Here is a 16035-nt window from a genome sequence, read left to right as displayed (position 1 = left end):
TGTCGTCTAAATATGCAAAAATTAAAATCATACTGACATTTCATTTTAACAGATATATTTACCAAATTATATAAAATATCTTGAATACTAAGATAAATTAATTCAATAAAATTGCCATTGGCTTCCACCATGGCCTCCAGACGACTTTGGAATCTCCGCAACTCTCTGGCTGGTCCTCTTTGTTTAATTGGTGAATACTGTCCAATCCTTGCCTCAGTTCATCTTTGGTGTTACAAGGATTTTTTAGTTAGTCTCTGCTCAGCTGTACCCAACATATAATAACCAAGGGGGTTTGGTATCTGGGGAGTTAGATGGCCAGATGTTATGATGTGGTCGCACGAATATTCTGACAGCCAGACTGGTTCCCTGCTGTTCATCGTTGTGCAGAGTCCTGTTCCAGACAAGGGTCTTCAGCGCCTTCCTCTTCCCCAGGTCAACACTACCTCCTCCATCACTTGATGTAGACCTCCATGTTGATTTTTAGGCCGTATGGGAAAGACAAATGGAGTATAATTTTGCCATCACGGTATCACACCAAACACTATGATGTTAACTGCATGTTTGATTTTTATCACTCTTGGTACATCTCCTCAGACTGCCCTGTCCTCAATTGACCCAAACCTTGCAATGTTCATACTGGAGCTTCTGGCAGAATGCAAGCAGTACACATGTCATTCCAAATTCTGGCATAGTAAATTGCATTGGTACTGTTTTTCTCACATACAATGCCCATACCCTACTATGCTGTGTATTGGCAAATCAAAAACAAGCAATGTGCATGCATGAAATTGAAGATATAAAATAGCGGCAATTTACCCAACACACTCTGTATGTATGTGTGTGTGTATATATATATATATATATATATACATCAACAAATTCAGTGGAGCTTAAAACCAAGAAAAAGTTTTATAATCTGTAGATTTCATTCCTGTAGATGTTTTGAGAGAATCTACTTTCATACATTTGTAGAAGGGAGAGACAATAAATATTCCATAAATGCTAGTTCTAAATGAAGAAAGGAGCAATAGAAAATTTGTCAATGAGCTCAGAGTTCATGGAATGAGTGTAAATGTTTTTAATGATTAAAATGTTAAAAAAGCTAAATCCTGGATATTTTTTAATCAATAACATGCTTTCACTAACATAACTGATTATTAATGATAAACATAAAATAATTAGATAATCAAAAGAAAAGAAACCCTTAGATTAGATGGATAAATTTTTGAAGTGAATTATTGCTAGAATAGTAATTAATTCAGCTGATTATTAATCTATTTGAGGTTTTCATTTTATCCATTTGATTGGAGTTTAGCAGAACTGCTTCAGGGAAACTACACAACCAAACATTTTGAATAGGGTGATATAGAAAAACTTCCAGCGTATTTTCCTCTGCATATCAATAGCTGACAAAATTTCTATGAGTATCTGAAAAACCCAAACTCCTAAATGTAATCAACTCAGAGTAACTGCGAAAGGGGAGATGTTAAAATTAAGAATCGAATGGAAGAAACCAGATTATGGATTAGTGAATAAATTTTTTCTTCTCTCAAAGAACTAAAAAATCATTCAAAACCAAAGCAGAGTCTGTGACAATAGCAAGAAATGTCAAAACTTTTAGATACATGCCAGTATCATACAATCCAATATGGGCTACTTTTCTCAGTATACTAGATTATTCAGAAAAAATATTTCACTCACTAAAATATAATAAATTTAAAATCCTATCTTCTCTGAAAAATAATACAGAATCTTTATAACTGATGTAACTAATACTAATGATGAGTTAATTGGGGCTTAAAGATAGTAATTCTGAGAGAGAAGTGATGAGAGCAGGATAAAGTTTGTTAATAGTATAGATAGAGAGGAACTGAAATGACTAAGAGGTGAAATATCAACCAGAGGCAGACATATTAAATCCTCAAATGCCACTATGCAGCATTGTGAAATGAATCTTGGTTGTTGCCACTTGAAGATGTGCCACTGAATGCAGAAAATGGATATAGCAAATTAACAAACATATTTTTTCTTGTGACACTTGGAAATGCAGTTAGCAATTAAGGTCACATCATATCTTGGTTTACCACACTATACATCTCCACAAAAGTAACTTGTGTAAACTTCAAGAAGGATCCTGGTTTCTTTAGACCAGAACGTACATTTTAGCATTATTTTAGAACTGAAATATTATAACTTCGATGCCTCAAAATGGGAGAAAATAATGCCAAAATTCAGACACATAACACTAAGCCTGAGGCATGAAATGAGTTAGTTTCATGGATAAGTAGTTCAATAAGTTTTCTTTCACTTTTAATTCATGTAATGTAAGTTTTAAAGTATAATATTGTAAGTGTCCAAACATTGGAGAGGAGATATTAATCAAAAACATATTTCCTCATAGCTCTAAAACTTAAACTATGCAACTCTATGACTAAGTTAAGTGGTTTCTTCTTATAATTTCATGCTTAACAGAAAAAATTCTGTTTGATTTTTAGTTTTTTTTTTGTACATTAAAAAATATTAAAAATTATAGATCAAAGGCATCACCTCTCTAAAAAACTGTGTGGGAGGTTTAAGTTATAAATTTCTATTATATTGGCATATATTTCTCTTACTTCAAATATGAAGTGTTGGGAGAAGATTATATTAACTGAAGAAATTTTTTAGCATTCCTACATAAAACCATATGCACATATATCAGTGCAAACACATGGAAGTTTTTGATTTACCTTCTCGAATTATAAGTTATAGTGATATCCTATCACTAAACAATAACAACATTTTGAATGCATTAGCATATGAAGTAAATTATGAACAAGAAAATGTATATTATTTATGGTCCAAACTAAAAAAATTAAGGTCATTTTTACTTAACACAATGTCATTGTTAGAGAAATTGAAATAAAGTGATACATCACAATAAATAAAAATATGTAAGACACTTTAGAAGAAAAGAAAATGTTCTCCAAAATAATTAGTATGTATAAAGTAAAGTATAAGTATAATTTTCATAAACATTACAGGTAATAGTTAGTAGTAATTATAAAGCAGATCCAATAAATGATAGAAGTTTTTTAATAGTTAAAATGGTAGGAAGTTATAGAATTAACAAGAAAAACAACAATTAGTAAAATCAAATGCTAGATAGAAAACAAGGTTAGCAATTGCAGTATATTTTAAAATAAAGCCAGAGTTCTTGTGTAAATGAATATAAGAGGTATTAAATATTAATGGAACCCATTGATTTTAAAATATAACAGTGTGGATATATATATATTATATATATATATATATATTATATATATATATATATATACATATATATATATATATATACACACACACATATATATATTGTGTAAAGAGTTATTAATACGTGAATGAGAAGGGAAAAATCTGAAAGCCTTGAAAGCAATTTTTTAATAAGCAACATTATAAAGGAAAGAAAGTGGAAACTTGCAGGCTTACCAAAACCAAATTTAACACTTAAGAAAATTCCAGCTGGTTATTTAATAGAATTATTGAATGTAATTCTTTGAAAGGTTCATAATATATTTTTCAGTCATTTCTTACTTTTAGGTTTCTTACTTTGTAACCAATTAAATGAACCTTTCAGTTCTAAGAATATGCTGTCACAGGAATGGAAACCAATCTTTTAAACATGGTAGTATTAGATAACATGTTTGGCTTTTGCAATGTTCAAACATATTTTTTTAATATTTGAAACTATCAAAAATCAAAGAACCTTAAAGATATATCATAATTTACATGCAGACATAACTTCTCTACAAGAGATTCTTAGTTATTGAAACATTCCTTGATCTTAATTCACAAATGTTTAGTGGCTGAAATTGTTATTGGTATCTAGATTATCATGAAGTGGACAAGTTGCATGTATCCATGGTCTCTGCATTTCAGAAGCAGTTATTAACAATAGAAAGCTTTACAGTATGTGCAACTGCTGTTTCAGAGTAATCAACTTTTATACTGGAACCACCTTCACTAAAATACAAGATCTACTGTTTGTTTATCCCATCCACTAGAGTACAGCTGTACAACTCAAAGGTTTCTGCATGCTAGAATGTGCAGCATAGCTTTATAGAATTGTTTCCAACCAAGTTTTCTCTCTTTGAAGAATACTTTTCAACAACTTACTGTAAATGAAATCTAATCTCATTATGTGTATTCTTCAGCTTACCATAGAACTAGCTACCATCAACCACCAACTCAAAGTTTTTACTCAGATGACATTGTCCATTCTCAGTCTCATCTACATATTTCTACAAGGTTGTTGTGGGGTAAGGTGTGATAATAATGGTGGCAGTGGCAGTAATGGTAGTGGTGGATATAAGGCATTAGCTAGGTAAAATAGTAACAGTACAAAATAGCAACTAGCAACCAGGACAGCAACAATTTGTCAACAGCAGTAGCAATATTACTTTAATGTCCATTTTAGCATGCTAGCATAGGTGAATTAGATCTGTACTAGTGTGTCCTTTTACCTTGTTTTGTCTTTCTGTCCTTAGCTATTATCTTGAACTGTGGACTGGTTGCTAGCACACTGCAGTTTCCATTAGTACATGACTGTAATAAATGTTTACATACATTGGTAGATATTTTTAAATTGGCACAGCAATAGAGCTCCCTAATTCTATGCTGTCAAAAAAGACTGCTCTGAAAAGTGAAAAATCAAAAATACATTTACATACAGAAGCCTTGAAAAGAACCATTATGACAAGAGAGAGGGGTTACAGCCAATGCACTGAGCCTTAAATATAAAGTAATTGTCAAGGAATATGGGAAATTGTTAGAAAACAAGAGACAATTAGATAATTGAAAGATGAAAATAGTAAAGAAAAGGAGTAATTATAATTGTAAAGGTTAGAACAAAGTATTCAAAAAAGCAAATAGCATACATATTAGAGGAGGGATATTAGAAAAAGGGTAAATTTCATTCCAATTAATAAAGTACATTCCTTTTAAATCATATCTCAAAGGATAACTGAGCTTTTTTTTTCAATTCAAAGTTTTTAAATAGAAAATAAATGTCTAAACCCACAAAACATGATCTATATTAAAATTGCAATATTTAACTTTCAAATGAATAAATAAACTATTTAAAGGACAAGTCAAGGAAAAAAAAAGAAAAAAGAGAAACATAATATTTTAGTCAGAATAGTAATTCAATTGTCTGTATTGCAATTTGTAATTCAATATTTTTATTTGTGATTTTTAACTACGTTGTTCACTTAAATTATAGATATTTTCAAGCTACTTTAATCCATTCATTCTTAATAAATCACAATGTCTGTCAAAGTGCAAAGCACAGCTTTAGTATATTTAAAAGCTCATTAATGTTGTTCATTCAAAATTAATTGTCAGCTCTCAATATTAAGCTAATCTCATAAATTCAGTTACATAATTTTTTCAAAGATATTTACTCAAGATTATCTCCTCAGATCTGTTTACATTTAGCAAATTCTGTAGTCATTTCCCCCATTCCAATCCCCATACTTACTCATCATCATCAACTCCATTTATTCATCTCCATCACCTGTATATCTCTTATATATCTTATGGCAAATAGTTTTGTTACTTACCCTTGTCATTTTTGAATGTCTGTTCATTCGACATGCCTTTTTGATATCTACTTCAGTAGTATTTACACAACCAGGCTACAAAACAAAAAGGCAGAAGAACAGTAAGGATCATATTGAAACAAACAAGTAAATTTGCATCTATGAAGCAATTATTTAAAAATGTGATATTCATATAAAGAGAGAGAAAATATTTTAATCTAGAAAAGTTGAGTAAATGAGAAATGAGTAATGGATAAGGAGTCAATATAAGTCATTCAACTCTCCCAGCAGCATTCAAACATAGATTATATCAGAAGAAAATATTGATTTTATGACTCATTACTTGAAGTACAGAATTTATGTTTTGTTAAAGCAAACTTAGTCATATTCATGTTTTATTTGGTTATATAATATAAAACTGAGGCAGGGCAGATTTTAATTCTTATGAGAACCATACAAATACATTCAAATCTACTGCTATGAAGAATCACATTGGCAACCTTCTGCTTCATTGCTGTGTTCTGACAAAATACCATGCTAAAATACTAATCAACAAGAAATTCTCTACATGATCATTCAACCTGTAAGAAATGTTAATTCTAAAACTACTGTCTGAAGGAATATACAGAATGGTTACAGCTTAAACATCTTTGATCAATGGTTTACTTAATCAGAGCTGATCTAAGAGGTAAATAACAACTGTTATACTAACATGGGAGATATATTTGGCTGCCAAATTTATTAGAAACAGCAGCTAAATCTCCATGAAATCAAACCTTACCTTCTTGGGAAAAAGGCACATTGTATAATGTAATATAACATGCTCTAAAAAGATGGGATGATCATGAATGGAACATCTTTGGTCATAGGTCTACTTAACCAAGATTGACCTGATAACACCAGTCAACACACTATGCAATATTCTTTCCAAATTTTGGCACAAGGCCAGCAATTTAGGTGGAAGGGGTGATTCGATTACATCAACCCCAGTGTTCAACTGGTACTTATTTTATCAACCCTGAAAAGATGAAAAGCAAAGTCAACCTTGGCAGAATTTGAATTTAGATCATAAGGAAAGACAAAATGCTGCTAAGCATTTAGCCCAGTGTTCAAATGAGTCTGCCTTAACATACTATGCTATATTAACACTACGTATAACAGTAGTGTGTTGCATCAGGATTGTAGTTATACTAAGACTCATTCTTCAGCATGTCTGAGAAGACAATATCAAGTGCCATAGCACAAGTTGGTAGAATGCCAGGATACTGGCCGAAAGGGTCCATTAGTGAAATATATTGTCATTTGTTCTGCATTTGGAATCTCTTAGAACTACTTTACACTTGATGTTAAAATGACTTTAAGAGCTGAATATAATAGCAGCAAACAGATTGTCATTAAGGATTACATTTCACTGATACAAGAAGTGAAGCCATTGTATAAATTGCAGAATGTAATGACAACTTCCAGTTCTGATCTCAAGCCATAAGTTTAGCAAAGAAATCATTTTCTTTTCTCTATATATCAAAATAAATTTGAGTGTCTTCAATGGGACCCAAATGTCTAAAAAATATATAGAAGTCATCAATAAATAGCCACTGATACATTCCTGATAAAAGATCATAGCTGTTGCTCTTCTTCCTCAGATTGAAATAAAAAAACATTGAACAGTAGATTGATAACTGTTAATCTCTTTGACACCACTTCTGAGTTTGAATCTTAAAGAAGTCTGGTTTAGCTGTCCATATTTCAAAAAGTAATTAAATAAATACAAGTTAAATAAGTCAAAATAACAAAGAACCTAAGTTGTTGTTTTTTAATAAGTCTGAATGTAAAGACATGTTCTAGCTGCAACCATTCTGACATTTTTTCTAGCCTGATGTATTAAATATTGCATTAAACAGTGTACCGTTACAATTTTAAGATGGTAATTGCCCAATCTAACAGACTGAAATTATAGCTCATTTCACAAATTAATAAACTATTTATTTGGTCAACACTGCAGAAACCATACCAAAGCAGACAGTGGAGCACAGTGCAGTCCTTTGGTCCATCAGATCCTGCCAAACAGTTTAACCCATGCCATCATGGAAAATGGATGTTAAATTCTGCTGCTGCTGAAGATGATGATGATGAAAATCCACAACGACAAGAGATTAGAAAACTTAAGGTCAGATACTGTTACAATAAAGTAAAATTTTAGAACCTGTATGCTAATAGAAATAACCTGCTTGAAGCCAGGGTAAAGAAATAAGACAATGTGAAAATAGGTAGATACCAAGAATTAAAGGTGGAGAAGCTTTGAAACTGCAGGAAATTAAGAGTAATTCCTATCATAATAGGGTCACTAATTACAATGTAAATATCTTTGTGATATTGCATAAAGCGTGTCCATTTGGTGCAGCTAAAATCTTAAGATAGAAATTGAATATCTGAAGATAAAAGTAGCAAACTGATATTCAGTGAATAAAACTGGCAGGATCACTAACTTCACTGTTGTGTGAATACAGAACAACAACAGGAACAGCAACAACAATAATAAACTTTTATTTACTAACCACAGGAGTCTATACATATAATAAAAAACATGTACAAATATAAATAAATACAAATAAGAGCAACCCATCCACACAGAGCATCCCATGACTCTGACCACAAAATGGATTCTCCAAATTTACTCAAGGACAATTTTATCCTTTGCCAAGTCATGAAGAGTCACCCGTCACTAATACATAATTTCTCAGCGGTTGAATGACCATTGATGTAGTCTTTATCAACCATTTGTCATTGAAGAGATCCTGTTATTCATCCCACAAATTCTCAATCAGCACAGTATTTGAGTTATTCTTCTGTTAGGGTTAGCATTAAGTAAGATAGGCAGCAGTAATCCAGTTAGAGTAAGATAAAGTTCAGGCACTCATTGGAGGAAGGAATCTCCTCATAAGCTCTTCTGTTTCTTGCATTCCATATATCTGAGCTCCCTCCTTTTCATATCCCTTTTTCTTTTATATGTACTTTTCCACCCTTCCCCAGGCTCTACCTCCTTCCAATCACTTCATGTGTGGTACTGCTAGTTGTTGTCTCTGACCAATCCTGTACGGGATGAGAAAATCCATAAACTTTTCAGTCATTATTGATCACTGGTGTTGCTGGTAATGAGGACATGGTAATTTTTTTTGCTTCCCCTCTGGACATTACTGGAACTGTGGTAGGTAGTTCTATGGAAATAATAGGAGCAACAGGCTTCACTTATGGAGCCTAGCGTCATTGTTGCTGATACCTTGGCTACCATTTATGGTCCTTCTGCTTCTCATGGGTTGAAAGTCATCAAGTGGCTTTTATTACCACATGCCGTCATCTTACCTCTCTCTTTTAATAAGGTAGACTTAGGAGATGGCTTGGTGATCTTATTTGGTCATTAAAATTTGAACACCCATATAGACAGTATCTAACCACATATTTTTGTGGCTCATCTCTATGTTCATCATATATCCATTTGTTACACAAAGATTTTGATAAGAGTTGACATCTATGCTGACATTTCTGGCTATGATTCAAGTGTTTCTGTGTTTCATGTACTGAGGGATCAACCTCTGAGCAGGCATATAAGAAACCAACTGCAGCTGTATCCTTATGTCATTCTCAGGCTTAAAAACCAGGCACATCCTATCATATGCCCCTCTGATTGATAGAGCACATTTTCTACCACATATTGGCCAATGCCTCCTCTTACTCTTTCTCTAAAGGCACATCGAAGCTTTCTCTTGTCTTTTTTAAATATAAGACTTTGTCACCTTTCTTATTACCCTTTCATGGATAAATTTGTCATGCAAAAGAGTCCTGTCTTTTTTGATATACTTTGCCTGTTCCATCACTTTTTCCTTGAGTTAGCTCAAATCAAGTCACTCCTTTTGTTCTGCAATATTAAAAAATTGCTATTTTTGTTGTCATTACTTCTCATTCTTTCTTATTCTGCACTGTTCTCTTTGTGTCTTCTCTTGTATAAGATCAAAACTCTGTTTGTACATTTGATTAATATTTTGTACATATGATTTTCTTTTTACATTGGTGCTACTACCAATGTAAATAAATTGTAACATCTTCTTGCCACTTCTGATGTCACCATCTTGCAACACATGTAAAGATTTTCAAATATCATAAATGTTTAATAGTTCAAAATATCTAAAAACTAATGTTCCAGAATCCTTTAGTGATAACAAGAACTATTTTTTAATACAGTAATCCTGAAAGAAAATAATTTTGTTCAGACCTGTGTAAAACATAACCATTCATAATGAACGATTTCTTACATTTATTTGAAATAATATTAATAAATGAAAAACATACCACAGGTCTATGTACATCCCAGAATGCTCGTTCTTGACTATCCAACACTTTTCTCTCTAATTTGTCTCGTTTTTTATCTACCCTGAAATATGGGAATTAAAAAGAAAAAATTAAGAATTCTAAAAGAAATTGCATATTAGATTTTCTTCAAAATGTATTTCCATTATAGATATTCTGCAATAAAAGGGTGTAAGTAGGATGAAAAAACTGGCATCCAAAAGAATAAATATGGTAAAAGGAAGCTGAGAATTCTTAACTAATAAAATTACTATCTTATTATTTTGAATTCTTCTCATAAAACGATTGATGCTTGGCTATCAATCTCAATCATCCTATACCAAATCACTAAAGAGGGAAAAATTGTGTAACTATCATGGAAATATATTTCCTAAAACAAAAATTAAAAAATGAATGAATTGATAAATTAAGTGGCCAAACTGAAGTAATAAATCCAGATAACTATAGTCTTATTCTTTTACTGTTTTTTGTCATTGAATTGCATCATTGCTGGAATAGCTATTTATGTGCTTCTTTTTTTAACATAATTTCCCAAAGAAAGAGGGATATCAACAGTATTACAAAACAATGTAAAAAATAAAATGCCATAAAGAAAAAATGGACAAATATGAATTTATATTAGCATTTTTATCTTATCTTTACTTGTTTTAGTCATTAAACTGTGGCCATGCTGGTGCACCACCTTGAAGAATTTTTGTTACATGAATTGTACCCTATACTTTTTTTTCTTTTTTCTTTAAAGCCTTGTACTTATTCTATTGGTCTCCTTTGCTGAATCACTAAATTACAGGGATGTAAACGCACCAGCACCAGTTGTCAAGTAGTGGTGGAGAAAAGACACAAACGCATGCACACACACAAACACTTGGGATATTTTAACTTTTGATAACCATGACAGAACAACCATCTGTGCTTTAAACATTTAATTCATAAAAATGGTTTCACATTTTAGCACAAGGCCAACAATTTCAGGATAAGGAATAAGTTGATTACATCAGGTTCTCATTTTAATGATGTTGAAAGGATGAAAGGTAAAGTCAACCTTGATGGAATTTGAACACAGAACATACACAAACACATGTATAGATGAAGGGCTTCTTTCAGTTTGCATCTACTAAATTCATTTGCAAGGCTTTTATCAACTCAATGCTACAGTAGAAGACACTTGCCCAAGGTACCATGCAGTGGGTCTGAACCCAGAACTAAGTGGTTGGGAAGTAAACTTCTTACCACACAGCTAAAATAATATTTTTTTAAGAATTGTTTATTTTTTTACAAATGGTAAATTAAAAGCCAAATTTGTAGCACTTGGGAGATTTTAATTTTTGGCAACCATGACAGAACAACCATCTGTGCTTTAAACATTTAATTCATAATAATGGTTTCAAATTTTAGCATAAGGCCAACGATTTCAGGATAAGGAATAAGTTGATTACATCAGGTTCTCATTTCAATGACCCTGAAAGGATGAAAGGCAAACAACCTTGATGGAATTTGAACACAGAACATAAAGTGGGATGAAATGCTGCTAAGCAGTTTTCCCAGTGTGTTAATGATTCTTCCAGCTTCGTACTTTTATTTTAATTCATAATAATAACATGTCATCATTTATCTTTCATCTTTTTCTATATATATATATATATATATATCAATATATATCAACATCATCATCGTTTAACGTCTGTCTTCCATGCATGCATGGGTAGGAAGATTAACTGAGGCTGGCCAGGTAGAAGACTACCCCAGGCTACTCTTTCTGTTTTGGTAGGGTTTTTATGGTTGGATACCCTTCCTAACACCAACCACTCTGCAGTTAGATATATATATATATATATGAATATAAATAGTAGAAATTATGTGCACAAGTGTGTAAGTGTAAGTGTTGTGTTTAGAGATGCAAGTAGATTTTCATAATCCAGTCTGGTTTCTGTACTGTTGCTATTTCAGTTATGAGCAACAGAGCAAAAGTAGGAAAAATAACGATAAACACAGATTTATTTCATTTCAAAGTTCCTACATGTGTTTGATCGATATTGTAGCTTGGAGCCCTGTGATGGAAGTTTCAAATACCTATAGATGCACATAACCTGATATAATAAAGCATTCCCTGAGGATCCATTGTCATTAAGCATTTATATGCACTTGGAACTTTCATTGTAGGACTTCAAACAACCATTAAAGGTGAAACACATGTAGAAACTTTGAAATAAAATAAAACTGAGTTTATCCTTATTTATTCTTATATAAAAAACAGCTTGACCTCCTGCTATCCAAATTCCAAGATGAATCTACATCATGGCAGGAAATTCAAAGGAGGACAGCAGTGTCAAACTCCTTCCTTCACCAAAAGCCAGTTGCATATAATGGCCATTGAAAAGGTGATTATACTGGTGGTGCCCCAGCATGGTCACAGTCTTTGGGTTGAAACATATAAAAGAATAAAAGAATATATGATGAGCTTCCATACAGTTCACTCACAAGGCATTGGTCACCTTTGTTCTATTGTAGAAGACACTTAGCCAAGATGCTGTACAGTAGGAGTGAACTTGAAAACTATACAATTGTAAAGCAAACTTCTTAACCACACAACCATGCCTTCACAAAAAAGACAAGACAAGATAGTCATGTCTAGAAGGCTTTTGTTGGTTACAAGTTTACTCAATTAATTTTTGATGGATAAGAAAGAAAATTGATATAAAACAAGTTGTTCTGGATTCAATCTCATTGTGCAGTACCTTAGGCCAATGGCCAATTTCATCAACTACAATTTTGAGTCAACCAATGCCTTGTGAGCAATATTCAGCTGATGGAAACTGTACAGAAGCCTGTCATATATGACAGAGAAAGTTCATATGTATGGTGTTCCTGTGTGAATGTTTATACCTATTATATACCTCTATGACTTGTACCTTAGTAGTTTGATAAATAGGAACATGAAATAAATACCAAATTGAAATGAGTACTTTAGTGTTGTGAGTTGGTAAGATTGACAACAATACTTGAAGTCAATGACCCTTGCACGTGCTACAATATAATGATTGAAATCAGTGAAAGAATTACATTAAAAATGAGGTTATTTCTTTACTCTAAATAACATTATACTGTTGATGGATTGATTATGTGAACCACACCAGAAAGATTACATCAGACTGGTATCTTATAAATATATATATATAAATAAAACTAGAATATATAGAATAAGCACGTGAAATGCTACAGTCATAACACATTAAGCTTACTTAATGTGGGTTCTGTCTAAAGCAGTAATTGATTTGTAGCTTGTTTTTGTTTCTTCAAGAGCCTGAGAAAAAAGTTACTGCTTGTAACCTTTTAAAAGTACATTTGAAAATGTCAATTGTTTAGAGGATAGGATTTCCAATTAAACATTCAGCAGAAAAAAAGTGCTTAGTGAAAAAAAAAAAATGTTCGAAAAAATAAGAAAAAAAATGTTTTGCATTGAATGAGAATGGGGATGAGGAAGTCATTAAGGGAGTTAGTTTTTCAATGAAATTTACTTTTAACACAAAAATTCTTATAAAAATACATCGCTATAGACAGTTTCTACATTTCACTTGTAGTTCAATATCATTCTATTTACATATTTTGTATATTGCATGTTGTTTTTCTTGTTTAACCTAGATAGGCTAGATCTAGGATTAGAAGACAGTGCAGCTGACATTTTTGTATATTAGGGACTACCATTATCCAGTATGCCCTCTGCATTATTTAACATATTAGGCTGTTATTTGAGGAGTGTTTAAGATGCTATTTTTAACAAAACAAGTGACCATATAAAGGCTCCTATATTGTTTTGTATTTGTATTGGATCATCCCATAAGTAATGCAGTTTTTTAATATTTATTTTATTTTTCAAAATCAAGATAAACAAAGTTCTTTTTTAATCTAAAATATACTCTCCTTCATTTTCTACAATGCTCTTGTATCCATCTGGTAGACTTGCATAAAACCCCTCTTCCAAAATTCACTTGTCCATGATGAACACTACTCCAGTATTGTTCTGATCTCGTCTACAGAATTCATACATTTTCTGTCCAAATGATTTTGAAAACTGTGGAATAAATGATAATCAGGTGGGGCAATATCCGGCAAATATGGTGGGTGGGGCATCACTCCCATTCAAACTGCTCCAGCTTTTGGAATGTCATCCTTGCTGTATGTGGCCAAGCATTATCCTGATGGAAGAACACCTTTCATCGTGAAACCAAAAATGGCCGTTTTTCTTCTAGTGCTGACTTAAGCCACTCAATGTGCTTCCAGTAGATCTTTTTTATCATTTCGTTTGGGTTTAAAGGTTCAAAGTGGACTAAATCTCTCATATCCCATCAAATAGATAACAACACCTTATATGGGCGAAGACCTTCTTTAGCTTGGGGTGCCGGTGTTTCCCCTTTACCTCTCCAATGTCTTCGAAGCTTGACACTTTTATAGAGAACCCATTTCTTGTCACCAGTCACTATTTGGTCCCAAAAAGGTTCACTTGTGAAACTTGACAGCAAAGAAGAATGCACATTCATTCTCTGCACACGATTAGACATGGAAAGTTTGTGAGGAACCCATTGACCCAATTTGCTGACTTTTCCGATGATACGCAGGTGGCAATGAAAGGTTGAATGACCAAATTCAAGCTTCTCTGCTAGTTCCTCAATAGATACGATGGGATTTTGTTCCACCAGGATTTACAGGACGTCCTTGTTGAGCTCTACAGATCTTCCAGGATGAGGCTCATCTTCTAGGCTGTAGTTTCCAGCTCAGAATTTCTGGAACCACCATTGACACTGGCTTACACTTATTATCTGATCCCAATATACTGCATTAATATTTCTCACACTTTCTGATGCATTGTTGCCTTTATTGAACTCACAAAGCAAAATATGCCAAATATGCTTCTTTGTCTCTTCCATTACAGCTTTGAAAAAATAACTGTTAAAAATCAAACTGCACTCTTCAAAACTTGCACTAAGAATAAGTACAAGATAAAATTACTAACTACTTTTATGGCAAGTTGATGCAGGTAGTTTATCCCGTACTCCTCCGACTTTTAGTTCATGCAATTGAAAAAAACACATTATTTATGGGATGACTCAGTATAAGAATAACATTTTATAATAATTGTATTAAAATGCAGTGCAGGAAAATAGTTGCTTCTATGAAAAAGGAATATCATATATACAATCTTTTATCTTTTACTTGTTTCAGTCATTTGACAGTGGCCATGTTTAGGTACTGTTTTGATGGTTTTAGTAGAACAAATCGTCCCCAGGACTTTTTTTTAAGCCTAATACTTATTCTGTTAGTCTCTTTTGCTGAACTGCTAAGTTATGGTAAACACACCAACATTGTACATTATTTATATTTGACAGATATTTGTCCTCACCCTGTTTGTTGTTAACCCAAAGTTTCGGCTGATACACCCTCTAGCCTTCGTCAGGTGTCTTGGGGAAATTTCGAACCTGGGTTCTCATTCCTAAGGTATTTTTCGATGTTATTATTATTCAGGTCACTGCTTGGAATCGAATTTGAAATCTTGGGGTTAGTAGCCCATGGTCTTAACCACTATGCCATATGCCCAGCATAGTGGTTAAGAGTGTGGGCTACTAACCCTAAAATTCCAAGTTTGATTCCAAGCAGTGACCTGAATAATAATAATAATAATAATAATAATAATAATGATAATAATAATAATAATAATAATAATAATAATAATAACAACAACAACATCGAAAAATACCTTAGGAATGAGAACCTAGGTTCGATATTTCCCCAATTCACCTGATGAAGGCTGGAGGGTATATCAGCCGAAATGTTGTGTTAACAACAAAAAAAAATGAGGACAAATATCTGTCAAATGTAAATAATGTAAATAATGTACATAATTCCTCTTCTCTTAAATATAGAACTATAACACCAACATTGGTTGTCAAGCGTTGGTGGTGAGACAAACACCAGCAAATGCACACACACACACCACAGAGGATTCCTCTTTGGCTCACTTATATTTTGGTAGATCCATAGTAAAAATGTTGAGTAATAGACTGCCATCTTATATAAGATCTAATTGATAATATTACATTTT

General features: G+C 32.5%; 1 protein-coding gene across 7 annotated transcripts in view; it reads right to left on the bottom strand.

Moving 5' to 3' along the window:
* LOC115209264 (regulator of G-protein signaling 7) overlaps positions 1 to 16035 on the bottom strand; it is a 496388-nt gene that overhangs the window by 182467 nt on the left and 297886 nt on the right. For all 7 annotated transcript variants that reach the window (XM_036501194.1, XM_036501193.1, XM_029777562.2 and 4 more), the window contains exons 7-8: positions 9924 to 10005; positions 5601 to 5675 (exon numbers count right to left, since the gene is read on the bottom strand). In XM_036501194.1, the coding sequence (XP_036357087.1) occupies positions 5601 to 5675; positions 9924 to 10005 (157 nt within the window). The remainder of the gene's footprint in view (positions 1 to 5600; positions 5676 to 9923; positions 10006 to 16035) is intronic.

This window comes from Octopus sinensis, linkage group LG3 (assembly GCF_006345805.1).
Source record: "Octopus sinensis linkage group LG3, ASM634580v1, whole genome shotgun sequence".
Taxonomy (NCBI): Eukaryota; Metazoa; Mollusca; class Cephalopoda; order Octopoda; family Octopodidae; genus Octopus; species Octopus sinensis.
Note: the sequence above shows the minus strand (reverse complement) of the source record. Positions and strands in the feature narration are given on the sequence as shown.